The 26,706-nt window shown below is 36.8% G+C and overlaps 1 protein-coding gene across 5 annotated transcripts in view; it reads left to right on the top strand.

The window, feature by feature from the left end:
- The window catches only part of ARHGAP5 (Rho GTPase activating protein 5), a 143,333-nt gene that overhangs the window by 53,863 nt on the left and 62,764 nt on the right, over nt 1-26,706 (top strand). For 4 of the 5 annotated variants that reach the window (XR_012120572.1, XM_036999283.2, XM_017653552.3 and 1 more), the window contains exon 3: nt 3,950-4,097. Coding sequence is in view for 4 of the 5 variants with exons in the window: in XM_036999283.2 (XP_036855178.1) it covers nt 3,950-4,097 (148 nt within the window). In the remaining variant the exon portion in view is untranslated. The remainder of the gene's footprint in view (nt 1-3,949; nt 4,098-26,706) is intronic. The other variant, XM_036999285.2, reaches the window with a different exon arrangement.

Genomic DNA, 26,706 nt, shown 5'->3' with positions numbered 1-26,706 from the left:
TTTTACTTCTTTGCAGATTTATGCCCTGTGGCTTCTATGCCCAGCACTTGTCTCGAGGTATCTTTACCACCTGGAGGAATTATGATACTCAGTAACTTCGATATGAGGCACGAATTCTATTTAAGGGTTGTAATTAGGAAGGAAGAAGAAAAGCTATAGATGTAGCATATGGAAGGAAACATGGGAGGATTGATTATTTCTTTGACATATCTTCTTGTAGAGTACCTTAAGTATGTATAGGTTTTAAACTACTATCTAATTTGCACACACATATTAACATAATAGGAATACGGTGACATACACAAAGCAAATCTATAATTACCATCCATCTCCAGTGAAGCCAAGAAAACCATTTAGGCACCCTAGGCATTTGTGAAAATTTGTCTATATGATGGATATTGTCCAACTGTACTTGAACAGTCTGAGAGAAATCAGACAAAGCAGCCCATTTCTGGGATCTGTTCACATCCCATATGTTCTTTTAACCGTAGATAGTCTATAGTCATAAGATTTTGGAGTGCTACAACTTGCACCCCTCCCAACTCCTGGTTGAGTTCCAACAGTACAGATCCGGTCAAATTCGTTGTCTCACTGTATGTACATGCCAGCCTAGACATCTCCCTCCTCATTCCTATGGCAAGTCCAGGAGATGGTGGGCTGGATGCAGCCATAACCGCAGCATCGTCCGGATCCCTGTGGAGGCTTTTTGATGATCATCCCCCGGCACAAGTCCTCCAGAGAGTGCTGATGCCGGAAGCTCCTCCTCATATCGTATCTTAGTTCATTTTCTGGGTATCCATGCTAGGCCTTGATCTTCTGCATAGAAACAAACAGACCCTTTGCCCACACTTTGACATGCCCTCTATACCACTGTGCAGAACTCATTGGAGGTCAGCACACAGTAACTGCTTTTTTTTTTTTTTTTTTAATTAAGAGAAAGGAATATTATCAGAAAAGAATACCTCCATAGCTGATCATCTGACACCCTTTAAGTGATCAACATTAAGGATATTTAAAGCATGCATTGATCTTTGATTTACCAATAGTTTTATCCTATCAAGGAGTAATCCCCCTTTTCTTTCTTTCTTTCTTTTTTTTTTTTTTAATTTTTAATCTACACTTACATGAAGAATACTGTTTACTATGCTCTCCCCTATATCAGGTCCCCCCTAACAACCACATTAAGGTATTGTTTTTTTTTAATGTTATTGATTATACTATTTATTTGAGGCTGTTGCTTAGATGCCTTCATTGTAGCATTGCTGCATTACTGAGGTGGGAAAGCAGTTTCAACTATATGTTTTTTCCTGGTCCTATTTATTTATACTAATGATAGTTTTTAATATCTGCTGGACACTTAATTGGTAACATTGTTTACATTATTTGTGAATGGAATGTTTATTTGAGGGTGGATATGCTTTTTACAGACAAGAGATTTGGCTAAGTGGCCCCCAAAAAAGATAGTGGGCATTTGCATTCAAGCCGAAATTGAGGTAATATGAATGTACTAATAAATCAAAAATTGGATTACCATAAATCAGATCTTGTTTTCCCACTGGTGTAATTATTAAATTGGGGCTGCCATTTCTGACTAATGGTTCATCAAAAACTATAGAAAGAAATGACCAAATGCAGATACAAATGACCAAATAAAAATACTCTTACTTTTCTTGCATCTCAGAAAATCTTGATGGTATTTTGTAATAATTGTAATCATCTAGCATTAGGTACTTTAACTTATGAAATAGATTTTGATGTAAATCATTTTGAATTGGTATAAATTTGTAGCTACAGATGAGCAACTCTTAACCAAAGAGCAACTATATCAGAATTACATAAGAACTATTACTTACAGAAAAAAGGAAATAAACATTTTGTTCATCCTGAAAGCTAATATGGGCATGTCTAATCCAAAGCTGTCTTCTGTGTAGAATTTTCTTTTGTTAACAGTGTCAATTAGTTAAGAAAAATTAGTAAAATCACATAAGCTTTTTATGCTTTCCCCTTCCCTCCCTTCCCCCAATATATATGAATTATAACTTGACTGTTAAGGCAGTTCCACGTTAGTAAATTACCCCTTTATAGAGTTTGTCAGATATTCCATTCTGTGAACCACTTAGCCTTTCGTTACCTTAGATTACTAGCCCTGATTCTTGGTAAAACTACAGAATTAAATAATTTGCCCTTGTAACTTTATGGACCTTGGGAGATATTTTCTGAACCAAAAATCAATTATTTTACTTTGCTGTCTCTACCTGCCCAATTTTAGTAAAGTATTCAGGGCTTCCTAGATAAAGTTTACACTTCACTTTTTCCTGTCCCCATGATCCTAAGAGTAAAGTTGGAATCATTTCAGAGTCATCTGAGAGTTTAGATTGATCCTTCTGAGGCAGCATTAGAAGAGGATTTCTTAATATTTGATTGGAACAGTTAAGACTAGCTAGCTTACTATTAATCTGCCTAAATGTAATCTTTCTACCACGGTACGATCTCTCTAAAACGGCCATTGTTGACTTTTTTCACTTTTATAATCAAATGGTACAGGCTAGAAGGTACCTTAGAAAGAGGACTCAGCTACTGTATCCCTAACTCAGCTTTGAAATCAAGTTTCTTCATTTCTACTTCCTTGCATATTGTTCTGTTTTGATGGTGGTAGTAGCGGAAAGATCATTTAAGGAGTATGGATCTTTATGACTTGGTGGGTGCAGTCTTGAGCCGGATCAATACTCCAATACTTTGTTGGCAACATTCCAGACACCTACCTGTATTAAATGTTATCTGTACACATCCAAGTTATATGTGGTCTCTGTCACCAGGGAGTGATAGTATGTGAAAATTTAGAAGTTGGATTTCATGAGCTCTGGAAGTTTGCTTTGAAGAATATTCTCAAGGTACCATCCAAAGGAGACTCCTCCAAAAAGAGTGGGAAATAAAATGAGGATTGTTACCCTAAGCATTGAAAACTTGGCCTTAGCTCCTTCCCCTGCCTACACAGACACTTTTCTGATTATAAATGGCATGTTTTTATCCTGTTTTGTAAGTCAGTAACTTAGGACAAATATGAATGTGATTTATACCAGAGAAAATAAAAATTTGTAGATAAAAATTTAGACTAAAAAAGGAAGAAGGGTTGTCAATAAAAGTGCTCTAATATCTTTGAATTTCTGAAAACTTTATCATTATTCTATATTGTAGAGATTTCTCAACTGGGGGTGTACAGTGAGAATATCTGTGGAGATATTTTCTGTGCTCTACTCCAGAAAGACTGACTCAGAATCTCAACAGTTGGATTACAGATAATACTTAGGATTTTGAGATGTTCACTCCCAGGTTAACTCATTTTCTCCCAATGTTAGATTGAAATCAAACTTTTACTACTGTGAAAATGTTTTGTCCATTACTTATGAAAGTCATAACATTTAGAAATAGAAGCAGTAGACAGGAAGAAAATGGGAAAGTAAGAAGTGTCAAATGATGGGACTAAAGAAACATTGATGGAATTATATAGCTTCATTGTATAATCAGTAGTTAAAGTTAACATTATGTTCTTACAGACATCACTATGCTCAAAAGCCTCACTTGGATCTGCCCCAGAGACTAAATAAAATTAACAGACTGTCTAAGCTGAATTGAGCATTGCTTATTCCTAGTTTTTCTTTTGCATTGAAATTGAAAAATCTTTTCTTGTCTTCTTCCTGTCCACTTTGCTATTATTTTTCAAAGGGAACATTTTTGTCAACCATTTTTTCTCTGTCTAATTTTATCTCTTTGCATTGGTCAAGTTGCTGCTTCTAGCACAATTTATTTAATAAGATCCATATTGATGGACATTTACACTGGATGTGGTCTTTAAATATTTTTTGATACAAATTGTGCATTTATATTAATACAAATGTTATTTTGAAGGAAATAATTTTAATAGTTTTAACTTGAATGCATTTTCTTATAGCAGAAAAAGAAAACTAAGAACTTCAATCCACCAACACGTAGAAATTGGGAAAGTAATTACTTTGGAATGCCCCTCCAGGATCTGGTTACATCTGAGAAGCCCATCCCACTATTTGTTGAAAAATGTGTGGAATTTATTGAAGATACAGGTAAGATTAGAAGTATGATTGCAAGAAATTTTACGTAAACTTTCATTTTTACTACACCAAAAGTTTGCCAAATGTTCATGATTCATTAAAGCTAAGTTTTGAAAGAGGTGTATAGTTGTCATTATTAGATTGATTATCTTTAGTATTAACACTAAGTATAACGTCTGATATTTGGGAGAAATATTGTTCTCTGTTAATGCTTGGACTTCTCTTTAATGGCTAAGTCAGATGCTAAAGTGTTATACTTAACCTTATTCTGGAATTTAGAAAAACTTGATTATTAAATTATGCCACTATTTAACCATTGGTAGTTAAGATTAAATCAATTATTTGAAAAATTTCAATATTTAAGTCTAATACTGTTTAATATTTTGCACATGAATCTGTTAATATTCATAATAGTATTTATGAATGTATGAAAGACAGCCTGTTTGGGATGTGGTTTGGATTGAGCTGTATTTTTAAAGAGAAGGTGGATAGCCTCACTATTTTAAGAATAAGCCTGCTCTTATGTTTACTTTTCCAATGTAAAACTATTATTGAGGATTGGGGTAGTCAGAGGTAGGGAATAAAGGTAGGATATTATCATGTTTATGTTTGTTTAAAATGAGCACAAGTAAACTATGAAACCTTAGTGATTGGACTACAAAATTTAATGGTTTGAAAAAATGATCTAATTCTGTTTTAGCTTTATTTGTTCTTAATGACCTTTGATAAACAAGCATTGTTTAAAAAACAAAACTAAGATGCTCATTTCCTATCAAAAAATCAAGCTCATTTTTACACCTTACCCTTTAGTCTGATTATCAGCTAAATTCTATGCATACTGGGTTGTTTGGTGAGAAGTACTGAATTCTTAGTTTTGGTAATGTGGGGTAATACTTGTCATCCACTGCTGTTACAGTTGAAATACTCTTCCTCCTCCTGTTACTAAGTGTTCACTTATAGAGACTACATGTGGATATGCCCTTAATCATTTGGTTGTTTCCTTCACAGAGAGTGTATTAGACAGATTTCTTACCTATATTTCTGTCCATCTTTAGCATAGTAGAAATGCAGAGGTTCTTATATTGGCTTCCTGCTTTGAGCTCAAGGAATTCTCATTTTCTCTAGTAATATAGTAAGGCCTTATAGATATGACCTAGCAATTAGAAAATACTTTTCTGTAGTGATTAGAAAAATCAAAATAAATTAATAATAGCATTTTGTACATTTTTATAATTAAAACCTTTTTCTTGAATATTTTCATGGTAGTTGAGTGGTTTTGTTTGAGGAAAATGAGTGGATTCTAAATGTAGGATTAAAAATGAAATTCTAGTTCAATTCTTAGAACAATTTGAATTAGTTCATTCAACTGACAGGTAGTTTATGTGGGTGCTTTGTGAGAAGTATGCTGAGGTGCCCTAGGACCACAGGATCACTGTGTGAAAGGTGAAAACTAATTCTTTGGTGGTGTTCATAGTGTACTGTTTGATTTTGTTACTAAATTATAATGCTAATCAGTTTTAGCAGAAATTCCCATTTGCTTGCGAGTTCAATATTGAATTCTCAGTATGGACTATAGCATACAACCATCTTCTGTTTAAGGTTCAACTTGTAAATATATATCAGATACCTATTACATAAAAGTTGTACTTCATTGTTTATAGCTCCGTAGACATGCTGGTATAAATGAACGGTACTTTTATTGTTTTAATCATTACCCTTGTTTAATCTGCATACAATAAAATTCACCGATTTTAATTGTATGAATTTTAGTAGCCAAAGTCATGTGACTGCCACATTGACGATACAGAACATTTTTATCATCCCCATAAGCATCCAGTGTTTCATCATTAAGTATGATGTTACTGTTGGTTTTTTGTAGATTCTGTTTATCAGGCTGAGAAATTTTCCTGGTTTCTATTCCTAGTTTGCTGTGTTTTTATCCAAATTGGGTGTTGATTTTGTTGTGTGATTTTTTTTCTGCATCTTGTGGAAGTGACCGTCATATGGTTCTTTTATAAAGTCTGTTACGTGGTGAATTAAATATTAATTGATCTTCAAATGTTAAACTAACCTTTCATCCCTGAGATAAGCACTACTTAGTCATAATGTTGTGTATTATAATTTTTATATATTGCTGGGTTCAGTTTGCTGCAGTGTTAAGGATTCAGCATCCTGAGGGATATTGTTCTATAGTTTTCTTTTCTTGCAGTGTCTTTGTCCGGTTTTGATAAGAATAAAGCTGGCTTCATAGACTGAGTTTATTTTCTGGAAAAGTTTGTACAGAATTGATAATTTTTCTTTCTTAAATTTTGGTAGAATTCACCAGTGAAACTATTTGAATCCAGAATTTTGTTTGTGAGGAGATTTTATAGCATAGATTAAATTCCTCTAATAGATACAAGGCTGTACAAGTGTTTGATTTCTTCTTTGGTGTAAGCATTGGGTTTTTGTTTCTTTTGAGAAATTTGTTCATTTCATCCAGGTTGGCATAAGGTTGTAAAATCTTACTATTCTTTCAATGCCTATAGCATCTGTAGTGATGCCTCTTCTTTTATTCTTAGTATTACTATTTTGTGCCTTTTTTTCTCTTATTAGAGGTTTATCAGTTTTACTGGTCTTTTCAAAAAACCAACTTCTCCTCTCATCCATTTTTTAATTCATTGAGTTCTTTGTATTTAGTTCTTTCTGCTTTCATTTGATTTCTTTATAGGCTCGTAAAGTAGAAGCCTACGTTAATGATAGTAATCAGTCTTCTGTAGTATTTAATGTTAAAATTTTTCCTCCAAGCATTGTTTTTAGCTGCATGCCACAGATTTTGATAGGTAGTTTACATTTCATTCAGTTGAGAGTACTTCGTAATTTCCCTTTTGATTTTTTTTAACTCATTGGTTATTAGAAGTGTTTTATTTCTAAATATTTTCCAGATATCTTTGTTACTCATTTCTAGTTGCATTTTATTGAAGATGGAAAACTGATTGTAGTGTAAGTTTATTGAGACTTGTTTTATAGGCCAGGATATGGTCTGTTTTGAAGAATGTTCCATGGGACATTGAACAAAGTGTTTATTAAGCTATTGAGAGATTCTGTAAATATCAGTTTTTTTAGCATATTGGTCAAGTCATATATCCTTAGTGATTTTCATATTGACTTGTTATTTTTAATTATTTAAAACAGTACTGTTGAAATCTGCAGTCATGATGGTAGCTTTGTTTCTCCTTTTAGTTATGTTAGATTTTACTTATGTTTTTCAGTTCTTTTAGTTGCATATGCATTTAGGGATATGAAACATCTCTTTATGCTTCATAACATTCCTTTTCTGGAGGCTACTTTGTCTGATATTAATATAGCCAATGATTCTTTTGAGTAGGGTTTATGTTGTATGTCTTTTACATCCTTTTACTTTTAATGTTCCTTGTAGAGAGCATATCATGTCTACCAATCCACTTGTTTAAAGCACTTATTAGATCTTTGGCTCTTAATGTAATTATCACTATAATTCATTTTAAGTCTGCCATCTTGTTTTATTTTCCAATTGTTCCATATGAACATTATTCCTTTTTTCTTTTCTTGCCATCTTTTGGATTAATTGAATATTTTTATTCTATTTTAACTCCAGTATTATGTTATTAATTATATCTCTTTTTTTAGGGTGCTCTAAAATTTGAAATATACATCTTTCATCACAGTTTGTCTTCTATGATGTCTTACACATCACAGTACATGTTCATAATTCTAGCTTTAAGCAGGTAATTATCTTCATTTTTGAAAGATATTTTCTTAGATTATAAGTCTTTTATATAAAAGCTTTATTAAATATAATTTATACACTCTACAACTCATTTAAAGTATACAATCCTGTGGTATTTTGTTATCATAATTTCAAAGTATTTTCATCATGCCAAAAAGGAACTACATACCTATTAAGCAGTCACTCCCTGTTCCCCACATCCATCGTCTTAACTTCCTGTCGCTGTAGCTGTTTCATGTTCTGTTGTTTCATGACCAGCTTCTTGTATTTAACATGTCTTTGAGGCTCATCCATATTGTCACATTTCTCAGTACTTCATTTTTCTTGTTGAATACTTTTTCATTGATGGACGTCTGGCTGGTTCCCACTTCTTGGCTATAGTGAATATTGCCATCCTGAACATCCCTGTGTAAGGTTTTGTGTGGACACGTTTTCACTTCAATTGATTATATACTACAAGTGGAATTGCTAGATCATATCGTAACTCTGTGTTTAGCCTTTTGAGGAATTACCTGATTTTCAAAGTGGCCACACCATTTTACATTCTCACTGGCATTGTATAAGAGTTCCAGTTTCTCCACATCTTTGCTAACATTTATTTTCCTCTTTTTTGATTATAGCCATCCAGTTTTAATTTGCATTTCTCTAGGGACAAATGGTGCTGAGCATATTTTCAAGTGTTATCAGCCATTTGTATATCTTTAGAGAAACAACTGTTCAGATCCTTTGCCCATTTTTTAGATTGTCTTACTGTTGAGTTTAAGAGGTCTTTATATATTCTAGATACAAGTTGCCAAATATGATTCGCAAAATTTTTTTCCTATTCTTTGGGTTGTCTTCCACAATTTCTTGATGGTATCATTTGAAGCACTAAGTTGTGGATTTTGATGAAGCTCAATTTTTTATTTTAAAATTTATCACTGCATGATACCACATCTAAGGTTTTCCCTAATCCAAGAGCACAGAAGATTTGTCTTTGTATAGTCTCCTATAAGAGTTTTATAGTGTTAGCTCTTAAATTTTAATCTATCACCTTGTGTATAGTGCAAGGAAGGGTTCCAGCTTGATTTTCTTTGCGTGTAGATATCCATTGTCCAAGCACCATTTATTGAATTGCCTTGGCATTCTTTTTGAAAATAATTGATCATAAATGTGGATATTTCTGGACTTTAGTTATATCCCATTGATCTAATATGCCTATCCATATATGCCAGTACCAGTCTGTTTTCATTACTGTAGCTTTGTAGTAATTTTGAAATTGAGAAGTATGGTATTCTCCAATTCTTCTGGGTATATAGTTTTAGGCTGGTAGATCTTTTTCCTTTTCATTCAGCATTTAATGGCTGCTTACTTGTTAGATATGCAGAAAACAATCTGCTATTATTCTCGTCTGTGTTCCTCTGTGTATAATGTTTTCTCCCTCAACTCTCAGCTGTTTTTTAGCAGTTTAATTAAAAATGTACCCCAGTGTGTTTCTTTAAAACAAAAACAAAAACTTCTACTTAAGATTTTTAGAGCTTCTTATATCTCCTGGTTCACAATTGTAAATTTTTTGAAAATTTTGGGTCATTATTTCTTGAAATATTTTTTGTTCTTTTTCCCACAACTCTGCCTTTATTAAATTCTAATTACATGTGTTTTGACATCTTGAATTTGTCCCACAGCTTACTGATGTCATTCATTTTAACCTTGTTTTCTAGTTGTGTTGCATTTTGATTAGACTATATATAGAGAGGGGAGGGGGAAGAGCAGCATCTTTTAGTTCACTATTTTTTGTTTTTTGTTTTTTTGTTTTTGTTTTTTCCTCTGTGGTCTAATTTAAAAGTTCAATTTAAGCTGCTCCTTGTTTGATTTTTTACCCATCATACTGATTTTTTTCCCCTTACATCTTTGAGTATATGTATAATTCTGTCCTATTTCATTTCTGGGTCTATTTATGTTGATTTTTCTCCTGATTATGGGTTGTATTTTTGTGCTGCTTTGGTGATTCTGATTTGAGTGTTAGACATTGTATATTTTACATTGTTGGGTGATGAATTTTCTAGTGTTCTTTTAAAGAGTGTTGGATTTGTTTTGTCATGTTAATTTTGTGACTCAGTTTGGTCTGTTACCAATCAGTTGCTTTCTCTGCATTTTCTCTTTTTTGATACTCTACTCCATAAATTTTAGCCACCTTTGCCTTTCTGACCTTCTGTCTCCATCTTCTCAACTCTGGTAGACCACTGTACTATGTTGGGATTCCACTTCCCTATGCTACTATCTAAAACTACCTATGCACTTAATTGAGGCATTTCAACAGTGTAACTTACTTTTCCACACATATCAGTTATGAGCTGCTTTTTTTCTTTTTTAATAAAAGTATCATCGATAGACAGTCATTGGATTCAGATACATAATACAGTAGTTCAGCATTTACCTATATTATTAAGTCCTCACCCCCCTCCAGTGTAGTCACTGTCCATCAATGTAGTAAGATGTTACAGAATCATTAACTGTATTCTCAGTGCTGTACTACCATCCCCGTGACCACCCTATATTGTGATTGCTAACTATTGTGCCCCTTAATCCCCTTCCCCCTCCCTTCCACTCTCCCCACCCCTCTCCTTTGGTCACTACTAGTCCTTTCTCAATGTCTGTGAGTTTACTGATATTTCATTCTTTCTGTTTTGCTTTGTTTTTATACTCCACAAATAAGTGAAATCATTTGGTATTTGTCTTTCTCCACCTTACTTATTTCACTGAGCATAATACCCTCTAGGTTCCTCCATGTTGTTGCAAATGGGAATGTTTCTTCTCTTTTCATGGCTGAGTAATACTTGTGTATATGTACCCCATCTTCTTTATCCATTCATCTGTTGATAGACACTTAGGTTGCTTCCATATCTCGGCTATTGCAAATAGCTCAACAGTAAACACAGGGGTGCATATATCTTTTTGAATCAGGGATCTTGTTTTCTTCGGGTAGTTCCTAGGAGTGGAATTACTGGATCAACTGGTATTTTTATTTTTAGTCTTTTGAGGAACCTCCATATTGCTTTCCACAACAGTTGCCCCAATTTACATTCCCACCAACAGTGTAGCAGGGTTCCTATTTCTTCACATCCTTGCCTGCATTTGTTATTTCTTATCTTTGAGCTGCCTGCTTTTCCATGTCTGAAAACTTGTTTCATGTAATTTTTCCAGGTTTTAGTTGTTTACCATAGGAAGACAATTTCCAAAACAGTTAATCCTTCATGGTGGAATCATGTCTCTATTAGTTTGTATAATAGTACTGTATAGTAAGTTGTGCTAAGTTCTAGTTGAAAAATGAACCTTGAAATATTAGTACAAATTCAAAGTAGACAAAACAAGGTAATGTAGAGGAGAGAGAGTGGGAAAAAAGGGAGTAACAGGCCTTTCTTAGTAATTAATCAGGTTGATAAACCTGATGATATGAGGTTGAAAAAGGACTCGAAAATGCCTCTCAGGTTGTTACATTAGGGTGACTGTAGGTGGTGTACCATTAATGACAATAGAAATTATGGTACAAAAAGCAGGTTTGATATTTTGATACTGGATTCATATTATGTACCTGTTAAAACTTGAGGTGCCTGTGGGGTTTCCATATAAAAGCCCAAGACTCAATTGACCGTATAGTTATAGATCCTTGGGAAATGGTTTGATCTAGAATAAGAACATGGTAATTGTGACAGATACTAATGTAAGCTGTGTGCTGATGACATTCAAGGTGAACACAAAGAGTGAGAAGTTCACAATGCAAATAGGCTATACAAAAGAGTGGAGCCTTAAAATTAGTGGGAAAAGAAAATTTTTAATGAGAAGGAAACATGGTTATCAGCATTGAATGTACAGAAATCAGGTGACTTAGAATGATAACTTTTTTCTTACATTTTTATTGAGGTGAAAATCATATAAAACAATTAAAAAATGTATGATTCAGTGGCATGTAGTACATGTTTGATGTTGTTCAACCATCACCTTATCTAATTCAGAGATTCTCATCACTGCAAAGAAAACTCAGTACCCATTAAGCAGTTACTCTCTTCCCTATGCCCTCTTTGACCCTAACCACTGGCAACCACCAACCTGCTTTCTGTCTCTATGGACTTAATTATTCAGGACATTCCATAGAAATGGAATCAGGCAGTGTGTGGCCTTTTGTGTGGTTCTGTCACTTCACAAAGTCTTTGAGGTTCATCTATGTAGTAGCATGAAACACTGTGTGAATACATACCATGTTTTGTTTATTCATTCTTCAGTTGGTGGGCTTTTGGTTTGTGAATAGTGCTGCTGTGAATATTCGTGTATACAAGTATTTGTTCAAATACCTGTTTTCAATTCTTTGGGGATACATACCTAGGAGTGGAATGTTGGATCATATGGTAATTCTGTGTTGACTTTTTTGAAGAACTGTCAAACTATTTTCTACAGGTCCTCTGGCAATATACAAGGGTTCCAAGTTTGTCCACATCCTCGCCCACATTTGTTATAATTTTGTGTGTGTGTGTGTGTGTGTGCTAGCCATTCCTCTTGAAGGGGATTGCATTTTGATCTGTCGATCACTGGTAATACTGCCATCTTAACAGTATTAAGTCTTCCAATTTATGAATACTAGATATCTTTACATTTACTTAGGTCCTTTCTCTCAGCATCATTTTAATTTTCAGTGTACAAATCTTCCACTCCTTGATTAAGATTATTCCTAGGTATTATCTGGATGCTGTTGTAAATGGAATTGTTATCTTACTTATTTTCGGACTGTTTGTTGCTGATGTGTAGAACTGATTTTTGTGTGATGCTGAATTTTTTAATTAGCTCTTTTTATGTGTGTATTCTTTGGGATTTTATATAGATATATATAAATATAATGTCATGTCCTCTGAACTAGGAATAGCTTTACTTCTTTCAAATTTGGATGCCTTTTATTCTTTGTCTTGCTTAATTGCTCTCACTTGAACTTGTGCGGTGTCGTATAGCTGTCGTAAAAGCAGGCATCCTTAGTTTATTTTGTATTGAATAGAGAAGTTTAATTCTTTCACCATTATAATGTTAACATTGAGGTTTTCATAAATGGTCTTTATCCTGATGAGGAAGTTTCCTTTCTGTATTAGTTTCCTAGAGCTGCCATAACAAAGTCCCTTAGAGTGGGTAGCTTAAAACACCAGAAATTTATTCACTCACAATCTGCAGACTAGAAGTCTGAAATCAGCATATCAGCTGGGTCACATTGCCTGTGAGATTGTGGGTAGAATCCTTCCTTGCCTCTTCCTGGTTTCTGGTGGTGGCTGTCAGTCCTTGGTGTTCCTTGGCTTGCAGCTGTATTAATCTAGTCTCTGCCTTTGGAGCTTTCCCTGTGTGTCTCTGTCTTCTGAGTACACCAGTCATTGTGTTAAGGACTTACCCTACCTTAGTATGACTGTATCTTAGTTAACTGATTGTATATTCAGTGACTCTACTCTCAAAGAAGGTCACCTTCCAAAGAAGTATTGGAAGTTAAGACTTCAGCATATCTTTTTGGCAGGCAAAAGCAATCCATAACTTCTTATTTTCTAGTTTGTTGAGTATTTTTTATCATGAAAGTTTTAGGAGGGCATTTGTTTATTTTCCTCAGTTCTTGTCCCTGCCACAACAAAGAATTGAAGAGCAGAGACACAGTTGTGAAGCAGGGTAAAAGTTTTATTCAAATTTATGCACTTAGAGTATGGGTGACCTCAGAGAGGAGAGGCACACTCTGAAAGGTTGAGGAAAAGTTTTAGAGAGAGAGAGTGAGGGCAACCTCAGAGAAGAGGTTGGGCTTTTAAAAGTCTGCTGTCTTCAAAATCTATTGAAGCATTCCTGTAACACAGGATTTACCCCAGGAATGCAAGGGTGGCTCAATGTAAGGAAAGACTGGGGGTTCCCCCTTTTAAGAATTTTTCAGGAATGTGACAGAGGGCCAGGGGTGTGGACTTGTCAAGTGGGCTCAAGGTGTTTATCTTTGATGAGAGACATTATGGGTCTTCTCTTCTATTTTCAGTCCTCCAGGTAATTCTGCAAAATTAACATAAATTTACTGATCAGGTTCCTCCCCAGGATAGCAGCTTCCCTCTGGGAACATACCAATCAAGACCACCTGCCCTGCCCCCAAGGTGGGTGTGTTAGTCTATTTGCTAAAGAATATATTAAGAATCTTAATTCCTAACTCCTTGGGTTTTAAAATGCAGTCTTAGCTTTAAGATAGACTCTTTCCTATTTTTACTATGCTGTTCAAAGCTGAGCTTGTTTGGAAAATTAATCATGATGCTTCTTTCCTGCCCAGGTTGCAAATTACTTTAGAGGCTGGAGGAGAAGGAAAAAAACAGCATATAGGTTAAGTTAAAGAATAAGCTGGGCCTTTTAAGCAAGCTTAAGTAAATTTTACCATAGCATCATCTGATTGACACAATAAAGACATGGGCTGTGCTGGAATACTTTTCTTTATGTGGGGAATATCTGGATATTCCAGGTTACTCCTGGCCATTGGGGCTTCAGCTGATTAACTCATTAACTCTGTGAGTCTTTTCTGTCTCTCTAGTTTTAATTGGCCAACTTTTTGAGTCTCATTTAGTGGGCTTTACTGGCTTTTATCTCCACCCTGCTTATACGTATTTTTCTAACAAAAGGGTGTTGGATTTTGTTAAACAATTTTTCTGTGTTAGCTGAGATGATCTTGTGGTTTTTCTCTTTCATTCCATTGTGCTGTTATGTTCATTGATTTTTTTTGGTACATTGAACCATCCTTGCATTCCTGGGTGAATCCCACTTGTTCCTGGTGTATAATCTTTTTAATAATGCTGTTGGATTCAGTTTGCTAATATTATGTGGTAGGTTTTGCATCTGTATTCATGAGGGATATCGATGTGTATAGCGGTCTATTCTTTTGGTATCTTTGTCAGGCTTTAGTATCAGAGTAATACCTTGTAGAATTTGTTAGAAAGTGTTTCCCCCTTTAGAATGATATTTTAATGAGCATTTTCTCTGGCTTTAAAAATCTGCTGTCTTCACCCCACCCCCCCCCCCCCCCCCCCCCGTTTTGAGAGAAATCTTCTGCATCCGTGGATGTTTTGCTGCCCTTGTCTAGCTTGGATTAATACTTAGTCCATAGGCACACACCTGATCATCTACATTTGCCCTGTTACAGCACTGAACTATGTTTTCTACCTTTATCTTGCATCTACCTACCACTTTAGCATTTTATTAAAAATAAAAATAATAATAATAATAAAGGGAGAAATGTGGGATCCACATATAAATCAAGTATAAAAATCAAACGAATATTCATATTTGACCTGATTGTTTATAGTTCATAATGCGTGATCAAAACCGAAAGTTTCTGTGATGAATGCCCTTGTACTGTTCACCATGTAAGAATTTATTCACTATGTAAGAATTGGTTCACCATGTAAGAACTTGTTCGTTATGCTTCAGAAGATTGGAGACTGACGAGAATTAGGCTTGAGATGGATTAATGATTGTGCATTGAACATTGACCCCTCTATACAGAATTTTATTGTTTTTAACAACCATTTGATCAATAAATATGAGAGATGCCCTCTCAAAAAAAAAAAAATCTGCTTTCTTCAATATTGAAGCATTCCTGTCTTAGATACTTCTAATTTTTTTTCTGCTTTTTATAGTTTTTCAATTTCCTGCTTTGTTGTCAGTGTACCTCCTGCTGCTGGTAATATTATTTTGTTTTTCCCATTTGCAAAATTTCTAGTCAGTTGTGATGAGGAAAACACATGCAGAGTTAGCTTAAGTTGTGCTTGTTGGAAAACAGGAGGTGTTCCTCCTGTAAATGTAAAAATGTATTTTAGGGCAAGGGTTTTGTGACATCTTTTTTATATGTGACAGCTTTTTATAGTTTTTTTTTTTTTTTTTTTTTTTTTGAGAGGGCATCTCTCATATTTATTGATCAAATGGTTGTTAACAACAATAAAATTCAGTATAGGGGGGTCAATGCTCAATGTACAATCATTAATCCATCTCAAGCCTAATTCTCGTCAGTCTCCAATCTTCTGAAGCATAACGAACAAGTTCTTACATGGTGAACGAATTCTTACAGAGTGAATAAATTCTTACATGGTGAACAGTACAAGGGCAGTCATCACAGAAACTTTCGGTTTTGATCATGCAATATGACCTATAAACCATCAGGTCAAATATGAATATTCATTTGATTTTTGTACTTGATTTATATGTTGATCCCACATTTCTCCTATTATTATTATTATTTTTATTTTTAATAAAATGCTGAAGTGGTAGGTAGATGCAAGATAAAGGTAGAAAACATAGTTTAGTGCTGTAAGAAGGCAAATGTAGATGATCAGATGATCAGGTGTGTGCCTATGGACTAAGTATTAATCCAGGCTAGACAAGGGCAGCAAGACATCCACGGATGCAGAAGATTTCTCTCAAAGCAGGGGGGGTGAGGTTCTGAGCCTCACCTCTGTTGATCCCCAAATTCTCACCTGATGGCCCCCCTGCGACTGTGCCTGTCTTAGGTTGTTCCTCCCTTGAGGAATCTTACCCGTCTCTGGCTAACCAGTCATCTTCCGGGGCCATACAGGAAAATGTAAAGTTGGTAAGTGAGAGAGAAGCCATATTGTTTGCAAAGGTTAGCTTTTTACTTCTTTGCAGATTTATGCCCTGTGGCTTCTATGCCCAGCACTTGTCTCGAGGTATCTTTACCACCTGGAGGAATTATGATACTCGGTAAATTCGATATGAGGCATGAATTCTATTTAAAGTTTGTAATTAGGAAGGAAGAAGAAAAGCTATAGATGTAGCATATGAAGGAAACTTGGGAGGATTGATTATTTCTTTGACATATCTTCTTGTATAGTACCTTAAGTATGTATAGGTTTTAAACTACTAACTAATTTGCACACACATATTGACATAATAGGAATACGGTGACATAAACAAAGCAAATCTATAATTACCAGCCATCTCCAGTGAAGCCAAGAAAACCATTTAGGCACCCTAGGCATTTGTGAAAATTTATCTATGATATGATGGATATTTTCCAACTGTACTTGAACCATCAGACAAATTAAAGCAGCCCATTTCTGGGATCTGTTCACATCCCATATGTTCTTTTAACCATAGATAGTCTATAGTCATGAGATTTTGGGGTGCTACAACTTGCACCCCTCCCAACTCCTGGTTGAGTTCCAACAGTACAGATCCAGTCAAATTCGTTGTCTCACTGTATGCACATGCCAGCCTAGACATCTCCCTCCTCCTTCTCATGGCAAGTCCAGGAGATGGTGGGCTGGATGCAGCCACAACCGCAGCATCGTCCGGATCCCTGTGGAGGCTTTTTGATGATCATCCCCCGGCACAAGTCCTCCAGAGAGTGCTGATGCCGGAAGCTCCTCCTCATATCGTATCTTAGTTCATTTTCTGGGTATCCAAGCTAGGCCTTGATCTTCTGCGTAGAAACAAACAGACCCTTTGCCCACACTTTGACATGCCCTCTATACCACTGTGCAGAACTCATTGGAGGTCAGCAGACAGTAACTGCTTTTTTTTTTTTTTTTAATTAAGAGAAAGGAATATTATCAGAAAAGAGTACCTCCATAGCTGATCATCTGACACCCTTTAAGTGATCAACATTAAGGATATTTAAAGCATGCGTTGATCTTTGATTTACCAATAGTTTTATCCTGTTAAGGAGTAATCCCCCTTTTCTTTCTTTCTTTCTTTTTTTTTTTTTTAAATTTTTAATCTACACTTACCTGAAGAATACTATGTTTACTATGCTCTCCCCTATATCAGGTCCCCCCTAACAACCACATTACGGTTACTGTCCATCAGCTTAGCAAAATGTTGTAGAGTCACTACTTGTCCTCTCTGTGTTGTGCAGCCCACCCTCCCCTTTCTCCCTCCCCCCCATGCATGCTAATCTTAATACCCCCCTTCTTCTTCCCCCCCCTTATCCCTCCCTGCCCACCCATCCTCCCCAGTTCCTTTCCCTTTGGTACCTGTTAGTCCATTTTTGGGTTCTGTAATTCTGCTGCTGTTTTGTTCCTTCAGTTTTTCCTTTGTTCCTATACTCCTCAGATGAGTGAAATCATTTGGTATTTCTCTTTCTCCGCTTGGCTTATTTCACTGAGCATAATACTCTCCAGCTCCATCCATGTTGCTGCAAATGGTTGGATTTTTCCACTTCTTATGGCTGAATAGTATTCCATTGTGTATATGTACCACATCTTCTTTATCCATTCATCTACCGATGGACATTTAGGTTGCTTCCAATTCTTGGCTATTGTAAATAGTGCTGCGATAAACATAGGAGTGCATCTGTCTTTCTCAAACTTGATTGCTGTGTTCTTAGGGTAAATTCCTAGGAGTGGAATTCCTGGGTCAAATGGTAGGTCTGTTTTGAGCATTTTGATGCACCTCCATACTGCTTTCCACAATGGTTGAACTAATTTACATTCCCACCAGCAGTGTAGGAGGGTTCCCCTTTCTCCACAGCCTCGCCAACTTTGTTGTTGTTTGTCTTTTGGATGGCAGCTATCCTTACTGGTGTGAGGTGATACCTCATTGTAGTTTTAATTTGCATTTCTCTGATAATTAGCGATGTGGAGCATCTTTTCATGTGTCTCTTGGCCATCTGTATTTCTTTTTTGGAGAACTGTCTGTTCAGTTCCTCTGCCCATTTTTTAATTGGGTTATTTGTTTTTTGTTTGTTGAGGCGTGTGAGCTCTTTATATATTCTGGACGTCAAGCCTTTATCAGATCTGTCATTTTCAAATATATTCTCCCATACTGTAGGGTTCCTTTTTGTTCTATTGATGGTGTCTTTCGCTGTACAGAAGCTTTTCAGCTTAATGTAGTCCCACTTGCTCATTTTTGCTGTTGTTTTCCTTGCCCGGGGAGATATGTTCAAGAAGAGATCACTCATGTTTATGTCTAAGAGGTTTTTGCCTATGTTTTTTTCCAAGAGTTTAATGGTTTCGTGACTTACATTCAGGTCTTTGATCCATTTTGAGTTTACCTTTGTATATGGGGTTAGACAATGGTCCAGTTTCATTCTCCTACATGTAGCTGTCCAGTTTTGCCAGCACCATCTGTTGAAGAGACTGTCATTTTGCCATTGTATGTCCATGGCTCCTTTATCAAATATTAATTGACCATATATGTTTGGGTTAATTTCTGGGGTCTCTAATCTGTTCCACTGGTCTATGGCTCTGTTCTTGTGCCAGTACCAAATTGTCTTGATTACTATGGCTTTGTAGTAGAGCTTGAAGTTGGGGAGTGAGATCCCCCCTACTTTATTCTTCTTTTTCAGGATTGCTTTGGCTATTCGGGGTCTTTGGTGTTTCCATATGAATTTTTGAATTATTTGTTCCAATTCATTGAAGAATGTTGCTGGTAATTTGAGAGGGATTGCATCAAATTTGTATATTGCTTTCGGCAGGATGGCCATTTTGACGATATTAATTCTTCCTAGCCATGAGCATGGGATGAGTTTCCATTTATTAGTGTCCCCTTTAATTTCTCTTAAGAGTGACTTGTAGTTTTCAGAGTATAAGTCTTTCACTTCCTTGGTTAGGTTTATTCCTAGGTATTTTATTCTTTTTGATGCAATGGTGAATGGAATTGTTTTCCTGATTTCTCTTTCTATTGATTCGTTGTTAGTGTATAGGAAAGCTACAGATTTCTGTGTGTTGATTTTGTATCCTGCAACTTTGCTGTATTCCGATATCAGTTCTAGTAGTTTTGGAGTGGAGTCTTTAGGGTTTTTTATGTACAGTATCATATCATCTGCAAATAGTGACAGTTTAACTTCTTCTTTACCAATCTGGATTCCTTGTATTTCTTTGTTTTGTCTGATTGCCGTGGCTAGGACCTCCAGTACTATGTTAAATAACAGTGGGGAGAGTGGGCATCCCTGTCTGGTTCCCGATCTCAGTGGAAATGCTTTCAGCTTCTCGCTGTTCAGTATAATGCTGGCTGTGGGTTTATCATATATGGCCTTTATTATGTTGAGGTACTTGCCCTCTATTCCCATTTTGCTGAGAGCTTTTATCATGAATGGATGTTGAATTTTGTCAAATGCTTTTTCAGCATCTATGGAGATGATCATGTGGTTTCCTTCTTTCTTTTTGTTGATGTGGTGGATGATGTTGATGGATTTTCGAATGTTGTACCATCCTTGCATCCCTGGGATGAATCCCACTTGGTCATGGTGTACGATCCTTTTGATATACTGTTGAATTCTGTTTGCTAATATTTTATTGAGTATTTTTGCATCTACATTCATCAGGGATATTGGTCTGTAATTTTCTTTTTGGTGGGGTCTTTGCCTGGTTTTGGTATTAGGGTGATGTTGGCTTCATAGAATAAGTTTGGGAGTATTCCCTCCTCTTCTATTTTTTGGAACACTTTAAGGAGAATGGGTATTATGTCTTCTCTGTGTGTCTGATAAAATTCCGAGGTAAATCCGTCCGGCCCCGGGGTTTTGTTCTTGGGTAGTTTTTTGATTACTGTTTCAATTTCTTTGCTTGTAATTGGTTTGTTTAACTTTTGTGTTTCTTCCTTGGTCAGTCTTGGGAGGTTGTATTTTTCTAGGAAGTTGTCCATTTCTTCTAGGTTTTCCAGCTTGTTGGCATATAGGTTTTCATAGTAGTCTTTAATAATTCTTTGTATTTCTGTGGAGTCTGTCGTGATTTTTCCATTCTCATTTCTGATTATGTTGATTTGTGTTGACTCTCTTTTTCTCTTAATAAGTTGGGCTAGAGGCTTATCTATTTTGTTTATTTTCTCAAAGAACCAGCTCTTGGTTTCGTTGATTTTTGCTATTGTTTTATTCTTCTCAATTTTGTTTATTTCTTCTCTGATCTTTATTATGTCCCTCCTTCTGCTGACTTTAGGCCTCATTTGTTCTTCTTTTTCCAGTTTTAATAATTGTGATGTTAGACTATTCATTTGGGATTGTTCTTCCTTCTTCAAGTGTGCCTGGATTGCTATATACTTTCCTCTTAAGACTGCTTTCGCTGCATCCCACAGAAGTTGGGGCTTAGTGTTGTTGTTGTCATTTGTTTCTATATATTCCTTGATCTCTATTTTGATTTGTTCATTGATCCATTGATTATTTAGTAGCATGTTGTTAAGCCTCCATGTGTTTGTGAGCCTTTTTGTTTTCTTTGTAGAATTTATTTCTACTTTCATACCTTTGTGGTCTGAAAAATTGGTTGGTAGAATTTCAATATTGTGGAATTTACTGAGGCTCTTTTTGTGAGCTAGTATGTGGTCTATTCTGGAGAATGTTCCATGTGCACTTGAGAAGAATGTATATCCTGTTGCTTTTGGATGTAAAGTTCTATAGATGTCTATTAGGTCCATCTGTTCTAGTGTGTTGTTCAGTGCCTGTGTGTCTTTACTTATTTTCTGCCCGGTGGATCTATCCTTTGGGGTGAGTGGTGTGTTGAAGTCTCCTACAATGAATGCATTGCAGTCTATTTCCCTCTTTAGTTCTGTTAGTATTTGCTTCACATATGCTGGTGCTCCTGTATTGGGTGCATATATATTTAGAATGGTTATATCCTCTTGTTGGACTAAGCCCTTTATCATTATGTAGTGGCCTTCTTTATCTCTTGTTACTTTCTTTGTTTTGAAGTCTATTTTGTCTGATATTAGTACTGCAACCCCTGCTTTCTTCTCACTGTTGTTTGCCTGAAATATGTTTTTCCATCCCTTGACTTTTAGTCTATGCTTATCTTTGGGTTTAAGGTGAGTTTCTTGTAAGCAGCATATAGATGGGTCTTGCTTTTTTATCCATTCTATTACTCTATGTCTTTTGATTGGTGCATTAAGTCCATTTACATTTAGGGTGACTATTGAAAGATATGTACTTATTGCCATTGCAGGCTTTAGATTCGTGGTTACCAAAGGTTCAAGGTTAGCTTCTTTAGTATCTTACTGCCTAACTTAGCTCGCTTATTGAGCTGTTATATACACTGTCTGGAGAGTCTTTTCTTCTCTCCCTTCTTATTCCTCCTCCTCCCTTCTTCATATGTTGTGTGTTTTGTTCTGTGCTCTTTTTAGGGGTGCTCCCATCTAGAGCAGTCCCTGTAGGATGCCCTGTAGAGGTGGTTTGTGGGAAGCAAATTCCCTCAGCTTTTGCTTGTCTGGGAATTGTTTGATCCCACCATCATATTTAAATGATAGTCGTGCTGGATACAGTATCCTTGGTTCAAGGCCCTTCTGTTTCATTGCATTAAGTATATCATGCCATTCTCTTCTGGCCTGTAGGGTTTCTGTTGAGAAGTCTGATGTTAGCCTGATTGGTTTTCCTTTATAGGTGACCTTTTTCTCTCTAGCTGCCTTTAAAACTCTTTCCTTGTCCTTGATCCTTGCCATTTTAATTATTATGTGTCTTGGTGTTGTCCTCCTTGGATCCTTTCTGTTGGGGGTTCTGTATAATTCCATGGTCTGTTCGATTATTTCCTCCCCCAGTTTGGGGAAGTTTTCAGCAATTATTTCTTCAAAGACACTTTCTATCCCTTTTCCTCTTTCTTCCTCTTCTGGTATCCCTATAATACGAATGTTTTTCCTTTTGTATTGGTCACATATTTCTCTTAGTGTTGTTTCATTCCTGGAGATCCTTTTATCTCTCTCTCTGTCAGCTTCTATACGTTCCTGTTCTCTGGCTTCTATTCCTTCAATGGCCTCTTGCATCTTATCCATTCTGCTTATAAATCCTTCCAGGGATTGTTTCACTTCTGTGATCTCTTTCCTGACATCTGTGATCTCCTTCCGGACTTCATCCCACTGCTCTTGCATTTTTCTCTGCATCTCATCCCACTGCTCTTGCATTTTTCTCTGCATCTCATCCCATTGCTCTTGCATTTTTTTCTGCATCTCTGTCAGCATGTTCATGATTTTTATTTTGAATTCTTTTTCAGGAGGACTAGTTAGGTCTGTCTCCTTCTCAGGTGTTGTCTCTGTGATCTTTGTCTGCCTGTAGTTTTGCCTTTTCATGGTGATAGAGATAGTCTGCAGAGCTGGTACAAGTGACCGCTGGAAGAGCTTCCCTTCTTGTTGGTTTGTAGCCTTTTCCTGGGAGAATAGCGACCTCTAGTGGCTTGTGCTGGGCAGCTGTGCGCAGACAGGGCTTCTGCTTCCTGCCCAGTTGCTTTGGGGTTTATCTCCACTGTTGCTGTGGGCTTGGCCTGGCTGGGGCTGTTCCTCCAAAATGGTGGAGCCCTGTTAGAGGGGGAGCAGCCAGGAGACTATTTATCTCCGTAAGGGGCCTCTGTGCTCCCTGCTGCCCAGGGGGTTAGAGTGCCCAGAGATCCCCAGATTCCCTGCTTCTGGTCTAAGTGACCTGTCCTGCCCCTTTAAGATTTCCAAAAAGCACTCTCCAAACCAAAACAACAACAGCAACAATGAGAGAGGGAACAGAAAGGAAAAAAAAAAGAAAAAACACGCGATTTTTTTTTTTTTTTTCCTCAGGTGCCGGTCCCAGGCACCCGCGCACTGGTCCTGCTGCCCTGTCTCCCTAGCACCAGGGTCCCTGTCCTTTCAAGGCTTCCAAAAAGCACCCACCCACCGGTCCCGCAGGGAAGGAACGCTCAATATTCTTGGTCCTCAGGCACTGGTCCCACGCACCCGCTCACCAGTCCCGCCGCCCTGCCTCCCTAGCACCGGGGTCCCTGTCCCTTCAAGGCTTCCAAAAAGCACTTGGCAAAAAGAGAGAAAAAAAAGGGGAAAAACGCGCGATTTCTTCCGTCCTCAGGTGCTGGTCTCAGGCACCCACCCACCGGTCCCACAGGGAAAAATGCGGGATATTCTTTGTCCTCAGGTGCCGGTCCCAGGCACCCGCTCACCAGTCCCGCCGCCCTGCCTCCCTAGCACCGGGGTCCCTGTCCCTTTTAGGCTTCCAAAAAGCACTCGCAGAAAAGAGAAAAAAAAAAGGGGAAAAACGCGCGATTTCCTCTGTCCTCAAGTGCCGGTCTCAGGCACCCGCCCACCGGTCCCGCAGGGAAAAACGGGGGATATTCTTTGTCCTCAGGCGCCGGTCCCAGCCACCCGCTCACCAGTCCCGCCACCGTGCCTCCCTAGCACTGGGGTCCCCGTCCCTTCAAGGCTTCCAAAAAGCGCTTGCCAAAAAGAGAAAAAAAAAAAAAGGGGAAAAACGCGCGACCTCCTCCGTCCTCAGGCACCGGTCTCAGGCACCCGCCCCCAGGTCTTGCAGGGAGAAACGCGGGATATTCTTTGTCCTCCGGCGCCGTTCCCAGGCACCTCCTCACCGGTCCCGCCACCCTGCCTCCCCAGCAACGGGGGCCCGTCCCTCTAAGGCTTCCAAAAAGCGCTCGCCAAAAAAAAAAACTGCTCCGGTTTCTCTCCACCCGCCGGGAGCCGGGGGGAGGGGCGCTCGGGTCCCGCCGGGCTGGGGCTTGTATCTTACCCCCTTCACAAGGCGCTGGGTTCTTGCAGGTGTGGATGTGGTCTGGATGTTGTCCTGTGTCCTGTGGTCTCTATTTTAGGAAGATTTTTCTTTGTTATATTTTCATAGCTCTATGTGTTTTTGGGAGGAGATTTCCACTGCTCTACTCACGCCGCCATCTTCAAAGGGAACTCAGCTTTTTATAGTTTTTATGACAGCTATTTATAGTTCTTCTTGTTTCCTTTTGGCTATGATAGATTAGGTGATCAAATGATCCAAGTTCCAAATATGTGAGTAATTTTTTTCACCTATATTTGCCAGAATTTACATTTGCATGTAGTTGTTAATCTGGACTGCACTTTAACAAATGGGTTAAAAAGAAATGGAGACTCTGTTACAAATGGATTGTAAAGAAATGGAGACTGTCATTGTGTCTAAAGCTTAGAAGTTTTATTTCTAGTAAGATTGAGTCAAATGCGAATGACATTCTTAAAATACTGGTCTAATAAAATCGTGTATTGCTCCAACACACCAGTAATGGGTGAAATAATTGAGGTAAAAGTGGATGAATCAATCTTTATTTTATTGCTAAGGTAAATGAATAGAATTTTTTAAAGCCTTTTTATTTAAAGAGCATTCTCACTTGCTATTTTGAAAAACTCCCATTTTTTTCATCACTTGCATGCTTTTTCACTAAACACCATTACTGTATGTCCTCTGTCCTTCCTTGCCCTGCCTGTATTTCTTAATCCATTTTTGTGATCACTCCCTTGCATACCTCCTCAGCCTCCACTGTGTTACTCACTTGACGAAACTTCAACTTTGGTTAACCTGAACTCTCTTCCTGTTACGTAATTGAACTAGAAAGGGGATCATGGCTGTAGGAAAAATGTAAGCCTTGCATTTGGCTTTAGAAAAAACATAAGCTGTGCATTTCACTTTAAATATATGACCACACGGGCTGAAGTAATTGTGCTGTAATTCCCTAGTCAGTTTGTTCCTTTGCTTTCGTAAAGGATTACTTCTTAAAATAACCATTTTCTCTGTCTTCATAATTTTGAAAATTTCTGAACCTTCAGAAATGTAGCAAGAATAGTACGATTAAGTGTCCCTATACTTTTCATGTAGATTGACCATTATTTACTTTTGGCCATATTTGCCACCCAACTTTTTTTTTTTTTTTTTTTGGCCAAACAGAGTAAATTACACACCATTGGACAATTCATAAATCTTTTAGCATAATATATCTCCCAAGATAAAGGACATTTTCCCCATATAACTATAATATAAATACTGCTTTCAGGAAATTTAAATTGGATAAATCTTATTCCCTAATAATATTTAATCAAATTTCCCTCCATTGTCCCAGTAATGTCCTCCTACAGCTTTTTGGTTCCTTCTATTCAGGATCCAGTTAAGGATGGTGCACTCCATTTCTTGTTTAATTAGTTTTCTTTAATCTCGAGTAGCTCCCTTGCCTCATGTGTGTGTTTTCATGACACATTTTCTGAAGATTATCAACCAGTTTTTTGCACAATGTTCTAAATTTTGTTTTAATTTCTGGTCAGAGTCATAAGTTAAATGTTACTTGTGGCTGGAATTCTACATTGGGCTAACGTATCTTAATGCATCACTCTTAAGAGACTCATTGTGTTGGTTGCTAAAGGACGTTTTATGATTCTTTTGAAATTCTAGGCTTTTAACAACCATAACAGTGTATGATAAGTGCTAAAAGTTGGTGTCATTGACAGCTAAATTTACTGATTTAGATGTGACCTGTTGTTATTGATCTAGCAAGAGGAATTATAAATTAGCCCTTAAAACATTTCTTTAATTTTAGTATGCCTGTGTTCAGCAGAAATTCATTGAGATTTTCTGGTATGTTAATAATTATCTTTTGTGGTTTCTAGCTTTTAAGTACTTTTTATCAGTAAGCCAGAACATTGTCTTCTTGAAGTAGCTGGTTGTTGGGTCTTAGCTAATGTGTTTTTTTTAAAAACACCACAGCCCTTAGACTCAGTATCCATGAGAGTTAGGATCCCTATCTCTTAAAACAGTATTTGGCACATTTAATTAAATCCTTCTTTAATAAATGTTTAAAAGAATAAAACACAATATTTTGATAAAAAACAGTTTTATGGAAACTTTGGGGGGAAGAGAACCACAATTTGTTAAAAAAGAGAAAAGAAAAAGAAAAACATGTAAAAACAGTGTCCTATGGCACTAGTTACATGAATAACATTTGTTTAAGTTTATTTTCCAAACTCGAAGTAGCAATTATGGTTTCTTCCTACAAATACAAATAATTTGTGATCATTGCTAAAGATTAAAGAATGGATACATTTGTGCTACAGTGAGACTTTTCATAATAAAAATGTATAGCAGGTTATGGTTTACTGGATCACTAAGTTATAAACACAGGTTTTGGTTTTGCATTTTGGTAGAAGTGG

Source organism: Manis javanica, chromosome 8 (assembly GCF_040802235.1).
Source record: "Manis javanica isolate MJ-LG chromosome 8, MJ_LKY, whole genome shotgun sequence".
NCBI lineage: Eukaryota > Metazoa > Chordata > Mammalia > Pholidota > Manidae > Manis > Manis javanica.
The sequence above is the reverse complement of the archived record's forward strand: the minus strand, read 5'-3'. Positions and strand labels throughout refer to the sequence as shown.